This window comes from Haemorhous mexicanus, chromosome 8 (assembly GCF_027477595.1).
Source record: "Haemorhous mexicanus isolate bHaeMex1 chromosome 8, bHaeMex1.pri, whole genome shotgun sequence".
NCBI classification, from domain to species: Eukaryota; Metazoa; Chordata; class Aves; order Passeriformes; family Fringillidae; genus Haemorhous; species Haemorhous mexicanus.
In genome coordinates this window covers 31,144,238-31,159,531 of record NC_082348.1, presented here as the reverse complement: position 1 = coordinate 31,159,531, position 15,294 = coordinate 31,144,238, and the positions used below count along the sequence as shown (strand labels likewise).

At 37.5% G+C, this 15,294-nt stretch overlaps 1 protein-coding gene across 4 annotated transcripts in view; it reads left to right on the top strand.

Annotated features, from left to right (window-relative positions):
- Positions 1-15,294, top strand: part of GULP1 (GULP PTB domain containing engulfment adaptor 1) — a 145,668-nt gene that overhangs the window by 77,911 nt on the left and 52,463 nt on the right. For all 4 annotated transcript variants that reach the window (XM_059853461.1, XM_059853462.1, XM_059853464.1 and 1 more), the window contains one exon: positions 4,997-5,058. In XM_059853461.1, the coding sequence (XP_059709444.1) occupies positions 4,997-5,058 (62 nt within the window). The remainder of the gene's footprint in view (positions 1-4,996; positions 5,059-15,294) is intronic.

Here is a 15,294-nt window from a genome sequence, read left to right as displayed (position 1 = left end):
GTTTGGGGAAAAAGAGAGGAAAAGAAATAACAAAAGTATTTTTGATCTATGTGTATTGATGGGAATTTTGCTCTATGTGTTTGTAGGGAAGGCTCTGACTCATAATTTCCTTTCCTTAGTCTTGGTAGCCTGTTAATAACTTCAATAAATTACTGGTATCAGACACCCAGACTTTACTCAGCCATAGCTCTAGAAGGTGGCTAGAACAAATGCTGCAGCTGAACAATGCAGTAATATGGGTAGATTTGTTTGTTAGTAATATTTTGGTATTGCATTCTGGTGAAAACTCTGGTGCCAAGCATTGTCTCAGACCTCAGCCTATCCATTCATGTGTTGCCTGCAGAGGTTAAGAAATCAGATTCTACCTTGCTGTCTGACCAGCATAAGGAGGCTTTGTGAGCACCTGCCTGTTTCTACTGCAGTCAGAATAAAGGAAATTATTCAACAGGGTGACAGTTCTTTCATGTCCTGTTGTGAAGGTTTTCTTTCTTTACAGAAGAATAGATAATCTAGGAATAATGAAGCAGAGAGCACTTGTGTACATACACTGAAGCAAGTAAGCTGTGTGTTCCTGAGGCAGTAATACCTAAATTTATTATGCATCTCTTAGGATATCTTCTTCGAGAGAATCTTATTATGCTGCTTGTAACAAAAAATATTTTTGTCATTACAAGTTTTATAAAACAGGAAGAAAAGACAGTTCCAAGATTTCTTCTGTTAACAACGAAAGGATCCATCAATGTGAAAATATACTAATCCAGTAAAGAATAAAGGTTTTATTTTCTACCTTTTAGAAATTACTGTGTTTTTGCTATGGCACTTAGACTCTGATTTTGACTTTTTGTTTTTTTCTCTGTTCATTGTCTTAAATGAATGGCTGCTAGGTCTAATATGCTTTGATAAACATTTTAGAAACAATAATTAATAAATGTTACTTAATGCTAAAGAATTAATAATGCCAGTGGGCTTTAGGGAGGCAGTTAACTAAAGCTGCACTGTGAAAATGCCATTCTACAATCTCTTAGGGCAGTAACATGCCAAGAAATTAATCTCAAAGGGAGAACAATTTCTTGGCACTGCTAGTGCTTTCCTTTTTGGCAGATAAACGGCCACTGTGCTGTTATCTAACCTGGTGCCAAGCTCCCCTGAGTGCAGCACTGCACTTCAGGGCCCCTGATGAAGTCCCCGAGTCAATTGCCTTCGGTGTGTGATTTGTCATCACACCTTTGTCCCTCTGCCCTGGCCCACGCAGGGGACCCAGCAGGTGTGAAATGCACTTTGGAAAGCAACCTCCTCCTTTGAACAGGAAGGGGCTGCCATGGTTCAGGCAGGTGAGAAGAGAGAGAAGGCTCAATTCTTAGCAGCCTTACACCTCTGCCCATGGAAGTGCCCAGCTCCCGTCTCCACCCTTGCAATTAAGTCTTTCAGACCCTTGAGTCTCCCACTGTTAACTTGGTGCAGTTTTCTCTTAGCAAACTGGTATGTTTTGGCAGGGAATAAAACCTGAGAAGCTCTCACCCAAGTCAAATTCCCTTAAAAACTGGACAGTGCTGCTGCTCTGGGGGCTCCCTGTGCCTGTGCCACATACTGAGCACACTATGCACATGCTGAGCTGTTGAGGGGGAGCTGCACACAGGATTGCCAGTCCTGGTTAACCAGGGCTAGGTTTACCCCATACTCTTTAAATCACAGTGGTGACCCTTTTTTATACCTCTTGCTCCACGCAGTGCCAGCAAATGTGGCAAAACCACCACTTGCTCAGAATTTCTCATACCTCAGTTTAGCATATCTTCTATTGGACTCTGGCTCAAATATATAATTCTCAAAACCTCATAATTCTCAAAAAACAACTGAGCACTTTTTTAAGCTTTAATGTAAACTCTAAGGCAGCCTGGATTAAGAACTTCAGACAAGATCTACAATAACTGTGGTTTTCACCTAGTGTAACAGCATGAGTCCTTTCACTTTCTATTACTGTTAGCATTAGATGCAGGTTGTTAGGTTTGGTTTTATCTAGGCTTTCAGTCCTTTCTTTAGGACCTCTTGTTTTATTTAGCAGGGAAGTGTCTGTGTAACTACTAAAATAATAATATGAACTGTGATTTTCATTGTAGGGTTTCAAATTTTGCTTGTTGCTTCAGAATGAATAATTAAATTTTAAGCTGTGGAAACTCTCTAAAAATTAAATTAGGTGAGGGATCATAAAAACCACAATCCATATCTGCATCAGATATTTGACCAATACTTCTTTTATAGGTTTTATTTTTTCATGTTTTTCTGGTTTATTGCATGCAAAATTTCTGAAATGTAGTCTTTCTCAACTGCTGTGAAATCAAGCTTATTCCAAGCAGTATTTCAAACAGCTGCTGAGGGTAGTGTAAGTCCATAATCAGACCTCACAATTCAGAAGGAGATGCTGGTAAAAAAACTACCTCATAATAGCTTGTATGATTTTTTTGCACATCTTTGCTATCAGCTTGAGTTTTGCCTTGGACTGATTTAGTTTAGCATTGAGAGCTCTTTCCAAACCATCCCCACTCTGTCATTGTTACTTGCCTCTAAGAAAAGGACTTCCATTTTCAGAGGAAATCTTCAGTAGCTGTGGCAGTGTCTGTGGATCTACAGCTGACTGTTGGACTATTTTAACCAATAGCACAAGGCTCCTGGAACCAGGTGTCTTTTGGTACCTCTCTAAGTTATGATTTCATGTTGAGCTGAGAGCACCTGTCCATATTTCCTGATCTTCCTCCTGATTAGGGGCACCAGCAGTTATAGCAACATTTGCCCAGCAATGTTATTCCTTGCTGGAATCTCTGTCACATTACTGTTGGAGGCTGGTAGGCAACTTGATTTCACAGAAACATTTCAAATAAAGCTTTGTACATGATAATAAAATTCGAAAGATTAGCTGATGCTGAATTAAGACCAGCACTTCACATTTGACTCCCAAACTAAATAATATTTTTTTCAGATTGGAATTTGCCCTAATGGAGTGAAGGGAGTAAAAAACATTTGCAAGGAATAGTTTTGATGGCACCTGTCTAGCCACTTGTCTGCTTGTAAAATTGCTGTAGAAGCTACCCCTCTGTCACATGTTTGGGCAGGTACTAGGCATAAAATGAGTGGAGAACTATTGCGATTTCCTTAAGAGGTTCAGTGCTCTATTTTCACTACATTTTCCTTTATACATGTATGAATAGGACTGTATCTCTATTGAAGCTAGTAAACAGTGATGTGCAGGAAGTAGGTAAATTAACCCTTGGTATTAGCAATGTGGCTGCACCTGGAGGAGCTGAAAGTGGCCCTGTGTAGGTGTTCACAGAGCAGGCAGTGAGCACTCCTGTCCTGAGTGCCAGCTCCCCCGTGCCTGGTGACCAGCTGCCTGGCTGGGCTTCAGCTTCTCTCCTGGCCTGACAGGCTTTATCCTACCTGGCCTGACTCACAAATTCCCTGGGATGGTTATTTTGCACTTTCAGATAACATCAGCCTTTGATATTATGCTAAAGAGGAGATCAGCTTTTGGATGTTAAAATATTCTGGGAATGATTTCTTGGTTCCAGAAGTCCAGTCACAAGCACCAGTTAAAAGGAAGAGCCACTTTAATCATCCTCCTGGGTGCAGCTGAATGGGCAAATCATTCTTCCTTAATTAAGAAGTGATAATATCACTCTTCAGTAATGGAGCTGAACATTGCTGCCATCTAGAATAAAATTTGCTAAGGGAAAAAAGAATTCTCCCAGCTTTGTAGTTCTGATCCTGTTACTGTGGTGACTGGTGAATAACTTGTTTAACCCTTTTCTTACTTCTGCATAACCTGAAATATTTAATTATTGCTTTTGTGTCAATCAGTGTCACAGCTTTTGCTCTTCAACAGTTTGAAGTGAACAGAATTTTATTGTCCCTAAGTATAACTAACAAAAAAGTTGGTAATTACTGTAACTGCAACTGCCCTTAAAGACAAATGGAATTGTGAATATCCAAGGGTAGAATTTTGCTTTAAGTTGTTATCCTGTTACTTAACTGAATAAAGTTCCAGTTCTATGACTTTGGTTCATGCTCGTTTAAACCAGGATAGTCTCAAGTTAGAAAACACTACTAAATGTTCAATATATCTCATATAAAACATTAATTGGATTTACAGATTCTCCCAAATGTGTGGTAATGAAAATTAGCATTTCTGAATGTTCTTGTTTTCTTAAATTCTCTCAAATGAGAAAACTTTGAAAATTTGTTTCTAAGATTTGTAATAAAAAGAAGCTTTTCCTTAATGTTTGGAATTCCATCTTAAATTGCGTAGAACATTCAAAAAGGCCATTAAAGGGAGAGGAGAAGATGTATTTGACCAATAATTACAGAATTAGGTCCATGCAGGAGGAAAAGTAAGAGAATAACACAGTATTGTAGTGGGAAAGTTAAAGGGTAAATATGCAAATTTGTTTAGCATAGGAATGGAAAAATTACAGATGATCTGAACTTATAAATCAGATCTAAAACTTATGAATCTGGTGTTCATAATTTTTTTCTTTATATGGATTAAGGCTTTCTTCTGTCAGTTGCAACTTGGATAATTTTTTGTTTGTTCCTTTAATGTCTTGATAATTCATCAGAAAAAAAGCACAAAATTCATCAAAAAACATCATTAGATGCACAAGCTGCAGTCAGTGCTTTAAACAGCAGGATGCAGAAAATCCTGATCTGAGGCAAACAACCAGCAAACAACCTCAGACCAATTAATACATTTGTGGGGAGAAGTTGCAGTTCTTATGGAAAACCATGTTGGTTAAAATAGGAAATGTGCCCAACAGAAAGAAGCAGATTCTTTCTTCTAAGTGTTTGGGAAGGTGTGAGATATTTCCCTCCAGCCCCTCTAACCACTTCAGACAGCTGGTTTTTGAGTAAGAGGATGATTGTTGAACTTGTCCACAGAGATACTATTATATATAAGTCAACAATTGAATAACCTATTCAGTGCTTCTTTTATTTTGCTTTTCTGTAGACAAAACATGGATGCACACTCCTGAAGCCTTATCAAAGCATTATATTCCCTATAATGCAAAGGTAAGAAAATATGAAGTTATTTTCTCCTCATACCTTTAGAATGCAGCACATTCTATCATGTTTTTAACTTGAAGATTGCAGAGACAGATTTGCCAGATGAAATAATGAAGACAAGCTTAGTAAATGTCTGTTTTGCAGGTGTTCTGTTTTTAATGGCCAGTTGATTCTTGTTCTGAGCTATGGTTTACTAGAAAGCAAATTAGTGTTCCTTCTCTCCTTGATGATGTTTTTGTAAATGAATGGAGGTTTTGAGTGCAAAGGCATTTAACATCAGGCTGCATGCTAACAATATTATTAAAATTAATGGCACAAACTTATTTTGAACAATATCAAAGGCAACAAATAACAACCCTTTCTGCTGGATATATTGAAATGTCAGATACTCAGGAAATGTAGTAGAACAATAATGGCATTTTTGCCAGAAGCCTTACTTTAATTTTCTTATCCCAATTACAGTGAGATAAGTTTATATAAGTAATTTTGAAAGTAAAAAGTTGAATTTGTCTAATGGTATCCCTTGACAGGAAATGCATCTTACCTCAATACTTTAGAACTTAAAGGTTCCTAAATACTTACCTAAATACCAGCTTAGAAGATAGTTTGTTAAAAGGAGGAGAGAATATGCAGCCATCAACATAACTCAGAGTAAACTGAGGAATCTGCAGTTATTTGCTCAAACTGAGAGTATAATTCAATCAAATTCTATTGTGGTCTGTTCTGGATGATGTTTTCTTATGATTGATATTTCTTAATATAAAAACCTTTCTTAAAATAGTCAATAAAAATCAATGTGAAAATTCCTAGTATCAAAATTTTTACATATATATATATATATATATATATATACACACACATAAATATTTGTTTCTTGGGCCAGGACTCAGGTTTACACATTAGTGTTCTCTGCTTTTGTATTTGCAATTTTTTTTGGCTTAGCATTGCCACAGAGTGAACAAGAATTTGTAATGAGAAGCTGAGTCTCTTTCTCATAGTAGCCAGGTATTGGATGTGTTTTTATTCTGTGTGTTCTCCAGGTGAATTCTTGTCCAAAGGATGTGTTACCATTTAACTGAATAGCTTTGCCAGACACCTTGGCTTTATATTACACTTCTTCAGAGGGAGGATTTCTTGCTGTGGTGACTGTGCCATCTGATTTAAGAGCAAGCTGAAGGCATGAGTTTTTTCAAAGCACTGAACAATGTCTGTTAATTTCTGGTCTTTGAGGGAAAAAAGAAACCTCCTTGATCTTTCATGTTTCATTGTCTTGCCTAAGAGCAGATCTGGTGAGTAGGTGTCAGTGCAGCTGCGCAGAAAAAGAATTAGAATAAAGAGGATGGTGCAAGATGGTGCTAACTGTAGTAATAACAGCATCAGCAAGTTCTGGAGCAGAAGAAAAGAATGGAGAATTCCAATTTAAAGGAAGAATCTTGGTCCAAAATGTCTTTCAAATTATTTAGGCTGGTATGTACCCAATTGTCCTCTCCGGTCCTGCTCCTGTTTGTTGTTTATTCCAGGACCTCCTCCACCTTTGTGGTGGCCTCTAAGGCCTGTCAGAACACTTGTAGGAAACTGAGATTTTAATGCCATATGTTGGGTTTTGGTGGCTTTTTTTAAAAGAAATTAAACCCATTTTTCATTTGGATCACAGTAGAAAATTCTTATTTAGAACTATCAGTCATCTGATTCAAAGCAAGCAAAAAATTGCTCTGCTCTTTAACTGGAGTGTAATGGTATGGGATTCCCTACCCTGTTTATTTATGGACACCTGGAATAAATTCACACAGCTTTTATGAACTCAGCTGGCATATGCAGGCATAACCATAATAAATCTAGATGATATTTCCACCTCAGTTTTCAAGTATCATTCTCATTAAATTTTGCAGTATTTTTCACTTTAAGAGCAAAGTATGTATCCATCAGTACTTTATTTGGGGTTTGCAGCATTTTGGGTTTTAAGTGAAATGTCTCATTGATTTGATAACTTTTAACTATGTTGTGAAATAATGATTAAAAGCTTCAGAAAACCTTCATAACACAAGAATTGAACAGGACTCATTGATTTTTTGCCCAAATTGTTCCAATTCTCTGACCTTCAGTTCATGTGTCTTCCATGTTTGTTGGGAAGAAAAGACAACACTTGATCTGATCTATTTTAAAAAGTAATCATGTGAGTGAAGAATGACGTGTTCAGAAAATCAAATCAGTTTGATGGAAAGTAATACCAGAGATCTCATTTGTCCATGAGCAAGTGAGCTGTATTCTACTCCTCAGTTTTTGGATGCAGATTAGTGTGGATGGAAAAGTGGTTTCTGTTATTTATAAGACACAAAAATAGTTTCTCTGACACTAATCTGAGATGATCAGAACATGGGCAGAGCTTACTGGGAAAGATGAGGTTTTGTTGATTCCTAAGACAGTTCTTGATAAAATGCAGTTCATGAGTTGACTGTTACTAAAAAAAAATTCCTAGCAAATTTAACTGGAAATTAAAAGAAACCTGCAATATTGACAAGTGGCCTTTTTTCTCTACCATTTGGAGAGGATCTTTTTTGCAGGGAATTAATAATGTCATGTTATCTCTTAGAACATGCACCCTCAGGATGATTTATGGCTATAATCCTCTTTGGAAGAAAACATGAGCTGAGTTGTTTCTTCCGCAAGTAAAATCCAGGAAACCTGAGTCTCCTAAGGAAGCCCTGAAATATAAAAGTGTCTTGAATTTCTCTCTCTTTTCCAACACACCCACTCCTCCTTTGCTGTTTTGAAATTAGCTGGTTTTGGCATGGTTTTGCACGGTGTAAACCAATCAGTCTTTGGGCTTTGGGGTTTTTTATTTGTGGGGAGTAGGGGGGATTGGACAGGGGGGTTTATTTTCCTTCTTCAGTTTTGTTTTGTTTGCTTTTGTTCTGTTACTGTCATTTTTTTGTGTTTGTTTAGTGTTTTTTCTTGGGTCCTTTTTTTTTTTTCCGTATCTTACTAATATCTTGGTTTATCAGAAGGCACTGATAAATGGATTCCTCACACTTCAGCATGCTCTGAATATGTGACCTTTGTTTAATGAAGCCAGAATTTTGACATCAGTTTGTGGTCCTATACTTTTTTTAACTGTGTCACTACAAATGAAAGCATATTGGTCATACTTCCCCGCCCCGCCCTGAAAGATAATTTAGAATTTTTATAATACAGTACCAAATATTGGTGTGGTGGCATGACAGTTTTGATATCACCCAGATATAAAATTCTAATGCTACCCCAAAATTCTCTCATGTTAATTTTTTTAACATTGTCCTTAATTAAGAAGGGATATTTGTGGCTTTTTCTGTACTGCAAAGATAATGCTCTCTTTTGCCCTTAAGGCAGTTCTTTTGATTTGAGGCCAGCTTCCTTTCTGCAAAACAAAAGTGATCAAAGTGTGAGTTTATAATGGAATAAGACTGCAACCTTTAAAAAAGGGCTGTTGATTGTCATCCCCTGAGTGGTGCCTTTCTGCCACTCAAAACTGCCCCAACCAACCATGTTTACTATGTCCCTCTGCAGTAATTGTGTCTGCAATCCCCTCTGGAGTCACTTGCTTATTTTTAGGCTTAGATCACACTTCCACATGCACAGCTTTCCATTTCTGTAGAGAGAGGCTGTGCTTTGCCAGCCTGGTGTTTATGTTGGCTGCTGGCAAGGCAGGGGTCAGTGGCTCTGACCTTGCACAAGGCAGAAGTGCTGCTCCCTTCCATGGCAAGTGAGGGCACATTAGACCCTTGGGAGGGTGTTTCACCCAGAGATGTCACAGTTTCCCAGTGCTCACTGGCCTAATGCTTGCTTCACACTCTCAGAGTTTTTATATTGTCAGCTGCAGATTTGATTCTTGATGTAATAGTTTCATTATGAAAGCTTAGAGTTAGATGCAAAATTCAAAAGAGGAATTAAGTGTTGGTCACACTTTATGATCTGGAAGGTCTTTTCCAACCCAATGATTCTGTGAGTCTGTAACAAAAGACCTCCCTTGGCAGTACCTAAAACTCTTAGTCTTCACTGTAGGACAATAAACAGTTTATTTAGATTCTCAGCTATACGCTGTTGCTTATTCGATGTATTTTTTATCATCATGGAATGGCAAATAATACTCTTGTGGAGCAGGCATTTTGGTCAAATGATGTCACTATGGTTGCAGGGCTCTAGGTGCGTTTCTGGCTTTTGAATATTTGCATTTTGCTATCATTAGTGAACAGTATTACCAAAGCCACATTTTTATGGCATAAACTGCACTTCTATTTTTTTTTTTTTTTTGCTATTGCTATACAAATTCTCTTTTTCTATCCAGTCAGCATTTCAGCAGAATGATCATGACTTTTTTTTTTCATTAAAAGTAATGAAAAGATGTCAAATGGCAAATTGTATGTGGCTTTCCCAAGTCAGCAGAGTTACAAGGCACACTATTTAAGATAAGTGGTGAAGTTAGATACAGAAAGATGTTTCAAACTGAGCACAAAAATTTAAAAAATTAGAAACTACTGCAGTGGAAGAGAAATTATGAGAAATAATGAGTTTTACTACTTTAAATTTATTATATGTAGAATTAATGACTTAATACCAATTAAGTTTCATTAGAGTTCCAAAATGTCTTGCATGTGATCATAATTAATTTACAGTTTAGGCACAAGAAAAATTAGTTTTGTGAAAATACCCAAAGGAGATAGGAAAGCAAAAAATTGTAATTTTACAAGGCAATGCAAATTTGAACTCTTAGTTATTTCTGATACATTACAGTCATTAGATGGGGGCTCATTATACCAAAGAGGAATAAAAATGCAAATGAAATATAAAATATTTAATGTCTGCAACAAGTACTCTGAACAGACTTGGTTTGATTGCTTGTACTCTCCAGAAGTTGGTCTCCTTCAAGAAAAGAATCAAATTTATGAGCAATTCCAGTGTTTCTTCTTTAAAGTCCATTTGTGTATAGTAATGCAAGGCACTTTGGTATAATGGATGATGTTTCATTTCTTTCCTTTTTCTGGAAAAGGAAAAAACAGAACCTATGTGTTTCAGTGAAATATTTGTGGTAGGTTCCAGTCAGAAACCAAAAAAAAAAAAGAATTCCAAAAACCCACCGGTCATATTTGTCAATACTTTATAAACTCCTACTGGAGGACACACCAGTAGGTTTTGATCTGTTCTCCAAGGCTGTCATCTTCTTTAATGTTCTGCTTGTCATCCTTTGGGCTTTTCATAAGCTCCATTTTCCTTGAAATTTCTGAGTCCTGTGTGAATAACTTCAGTTACAACTACGAAATATTTGCAGCACAAGAAAGTCATGGGGGCTGGAGTTTCTTGGCAGGAATCACAAATCCTTCACACCAATTAATGGCATTCAGCATAGGGTCTGAGAAGTCATTGGAGTCCCTCTCTCAGTAATGCAGTAGGATGTTAAAAATGTCATAAACCAGGACAGAGACAGAGCCCCTTGTCTACATTGAAGCTGATGTGTGATCCACCACAGCCCTAAAGTATTTGCTACCCTGAGCAAGTATTAGGTTTCCTGTGTATCCAGGAAGTTTGCTTCTCTCAAGTAAATTGCCATCACATCCATTTATTTAGCAACCTGGATGCTTAATTACACTTTTTCATCATCTCTGATTTAAACAGTCTAATTTGCACCCCTCCCATCAGAGAAAAAATATTTTTAAACAGTTTAAGAGCTTGAGATAAATTTTTTTGGTAGAAAGTTCTAAAATCAGTTATTTCACACATTGATATAATTTCTAACAACTATAATCTGGATTGAAAATACAAACCTGCAAAAGATTGAGGTCATTGTTGAACATTGAAACACCCTCAGTTTTAGGAATGGGGAATGCCCTATATATCCTTGAATGTTGGAGTTGTCCCTTGGCTGTCCTGCATTTGGATTAGGATTTGCTTTAGGAATTAAGTGGAAGAATCTAGTGTAATGTAGTTTGGAAGGACCTCTGGAGATGATCCAGCTGATTCCCATCTGAGAAATTATTTCAAAGTCAGGTGGTACAAAACAGAGCCTTATGCAATTGAGCTTTAAATGCCATTAAGGGCAGAGATTCAGAATCTCTTGGCAGCCAGTTCCAGGACATATTCCCTACCATTTTAACTTCTTTTGCCTGATTTCTGGTTGTGATTTTGTTCAGCTTGTGACTCTCAGCCATGAGTGCACATCGACGGGTGTACACCAGGCTCATCCCCCTCAGACTGAACAAGTGCAGCTCCATTTTTCCTGACCATCACCTTCTCTGTCAGATTCCTCACTGCTGTCAACCCCAGCTCAGGCTTGGCTTTTCTAAATTCATCCCTGCATGCCTGGAAAAGATATCTGTATTCCTCCCATGTTGCCTGTGCCACATCCCATTCCACGCCCTCCCCTCTGTATCTCTGCCAGCTGTAGCTGGATGCTCAGGCAGCTGTTCAGGGAGGAAGGAATGCTTTTGGGAATTATGCAGATTGTGTGGCACATATTTTATACATGCATGGCAAACTTCCTTCTGGCTCAGAGCTTTTTTCAACCTTTTAATACAAGTTTTGGGTTCCTAAGTATCTATAATGTTTTGGTTGAGTTGGAAAATCCACATCAGGGCATTCTGTGGTATTGATTTCTCTGGCATGGAAGACTTATGTGGATGGTGGGATTAACAGGGCACATTGGTGAACAACATAGCACCTGAGACCCAACCTATGCTAGGTATACTCATTAAGTTATTTTTGTTGTATAATTCATTATTGTTCATGTAGATTATGATTATTAGATTATTCTTCTTAATTGTGCTTCTTGGTGTAGAGGCGCTGTTTGATGGAATGAAGAACAGCCATGTGTTCAGGTGTTGATCCAAAAAATTCTGAAAGTAGAATGTATTTGTTTTTATAGAAAAGACACGTGGAGGTTTTTCTGTAGTAGTAATAGCAACTCTCAACAGCAGTTCATAATATTGCATTTAGAGCTCAAGTCCTATGAGGAGCCGCTGAGGGAGCACCAGATGCTCCCCAGCTTTTTTCCCCATGGGCAAAATGAAGTTGAAGGAAAACCTTATTGCTCTCTGCATGTACCTAAAAAGAGGTTGTAGACAAGTGGGGGTTGGTGTCTTCTCTAAGGTAGGAAGTGACAGAACAAGAGGAATTGCCTCAACTTGTGTCAGGGAAGGTTTAGGTTGGATATTAGGAAAACTTTCTTCACTGAAAGGGTAGTCAGGCATGGAACAGGCTGTCCAGGGAAGAGGTGGAATCAACAGCCCTGACAGTGGTCAAAAACCATGTGAATGTAGCCCTTAGGACATGGCAGTGCTGGGTTAACAGTTGCATCCAATGATCTTAGGGGCCCTTCTCAACCTAACTTATTCTGTGATTTAGTATTGAACGCAGCATCTGAAGCATATTTGTAAAGATACCATGTTAACTATGAGTTTAAAAGTATGTTCTGAACAGTTGCATCTCTGGCCTTCCCTGGTATTGTCTCAAAAGAGGTGAGCAATGAAATTGTTGAGACAAAAGTCACAAAATCATTAGAAATCACAAAATCATGAGAAGCTTCATAGCAGCTTTTACAATGTCGTTTTCCTATTCTTCAGAGAAAGACTAAGTTATTATTTGATTGTTAATCTTCTAAAGTCTGTGATACTCAGAGTCATGAGCTCCTCAGCCCTGGATAAGAGCAGGCACTCCCTGACTAAAGAGCAGGGAGTGATCTGCCTGTTCCAAGCCAATGAAAAAAAATAGTAATGTACACTAGTCAGCTGTGGATGCTGGACGACAATAAATATTTCAGAAATGCCTTCTTCTGATTTCTCTGGCTCAGAAAGGGTAAAACCAATCTTGGCCTGTTTTAACAAGCATTTTGAACTTTGAATATGAGAATGTTAGGTGTAACTTAATAGAGAAACTAGTAATTTCTGGTTTGGACCATAGCAGAGGAGAAATATTCACATTAAGTTATTTGTAAAGCTTTGTTTGAAATGTTTTGCATTTTCACTAGCAATTATTATGTGCCACTAAAAGGGAATTATGGGTTACATTGGTCTAAACCTTCATTTTTTTTCTTCAGTATTTTCATAACTAATATTCTCTTCATTCTGAATCTTTAAGGAAATTTTAAATGGGGCAGGTCCTTTTGCTTTACAAGTTGTTTTTCAATGTGTTGCTGTAGTATTACTGAAAATAGGGAAAATGTAGAAACAAGAATGTCCATTAAATCTTTGCAATGTCTAGAACCAAGGGTTGCACTTGAAGGCAAAGATAACTTGAAGCATGACCTAGAAAGGCCCTTTAACCCTATCTTGTACTATTGCTATTGCTCCCAATGCTTCTGAGCAGGGAGAAACTACAAGGACAGATAAGTAACTCAACAAATCATGTTAATTAGAACTAAAAGATTAACTGGGAGGGAAATCTAGTTTACTCATGATTCCAGGTTTATTGTGGAAAAATCCATTACAATCAGGAGTTCATAGGTCTTCTTAAGTCAGAGTTTAGAGGCCATGTCCTCACTTTATGAGGCATTGAGGACCTGAAACTCTCAAAGGCAAACACATTCTCAAAATGAAAAGCGATCCCCAAAATTGCATGTGCATACTTAATGTTCAGAATAATCCTAAATCTTTAAAACTAGGTATGGGTTTAGGGGTTAAATTTTGGGTTTTGAAGAGAGGCAGGTGGAAAGGTGGGACCTCTTCAGTTTTTTTTTATCTTTGAAATCTGCTGAAGCACTCTGAGTGTGTGCTGTGTGACAGAACACTTTGTTAATTTTGTGCTGGTTATAGCTTTTTATTTGTGTTAGTGTTGGCTGTTTGATGTGTATGAGGAAGAATAGGGTCGATGTTTTATATTGATTTTCATCAGTAACACTCAGAGGTACTAACTGAAACTGTGCTGTGCATTTCCAAGGGGTTACTGCAATTTATCACAGTTCATTAGATCATAAATTCTTTGAAGCTAAGGGCTATCTTTTTGATGTTTGTGCAGCCTCTAGAATAATGAGAGAGAGGCTGTAGGTGCTACCCTGATGCAAATAGTCATAGATCAAAGCTCAGAATAAGTAGGCAACAGAAGACCTTGGACTTCTCTCATGAGCTTTCTTCTCAGCTGGGATATTAAATGATAATGCAGATAAGAAATGGGTGACTTATTATCCTCAGCTTAAAGATAAGGAACAGTGGTAATACTGAAGGTTTTCTACTTATCTGCCCCAAATCTCTGTTCTCAAATCAGACCCCAAATTTTGAACTCTGCTTTTATACCCTGAGCTCAAGATTAAATGTCTTCTCAATACCTGCTCTTGTAGTGAAAAGGATAGGGTGCTATTTAGGGAAGGCTCCAAATCCTTATGTGGAGGATTTTTAAATACAGAATCAGACTTTTCTGATTCTATGTTCACCTAATGACATGAGGATCACTGTAATGATCTAGTCTAGATTGATTTTAACACTTCAGCACCAAATGGAGGTCTTTTATTGGAAAATAAAATTTTTTTTATGAAGTAAGAAGTGAAAGCCAATATTTTGTTGGATTAATTGCCATTGAAAAAAAATTTTTAGATTACTTTCCATCTCAGTTATGTTCTCCTAAAAAGTTCATCCAAGATGTTCATCTCATCTGCTGGTAGATCTAAAGTCATGATATTGATGGTTTCATTTCATATCTGATGTTGCCAGGTTGAAATATTCTTGCAATTTGCTAAAATAATCAGTCTAATAAGAAAAACCAGCTTTCTATTTTATACTGTTCAGTGGGAAAACTATCACCTGTGTTTTAGTAGTGCTCTTCACATTTGTTAAATGATAACATAAAGAGACAGTTATTTCTGTTCCAAACAATTTTTTAAAATACTCTTATCCGGTCAGAAAAAAACTGTGTTATGGATATTCTTCAAGTGCCTGAAGGCCAGGTGTTGAATTATGGTGGTCAAGTCTGTTTTATAGCTGTCTTTTATGAGAGATTATGTGTAAAGAAGGGAGTTTCTTCTGAAAAACTGATGAGAGACAATATAGATAGGCCCATAAAACCCAATATAGATAGGCCCATAAAACCCCATAGGCCCAGAAATCATCAAGAGAAGACACTTCCAGTTCCCTGGAGGAAAAGTGGAAGATCCAGGACAGCTAAACCAATGGAAGAAGTGCTTTTCTTGTTGAGGCCCATTTCCTAATTTGTCCTTGTTTCCAGAATCTGTGCTGGAGTTGAAGAAGAGGGATTTAGAGCAGGGTTTGTGTTCTGTGCAGCAGCCCT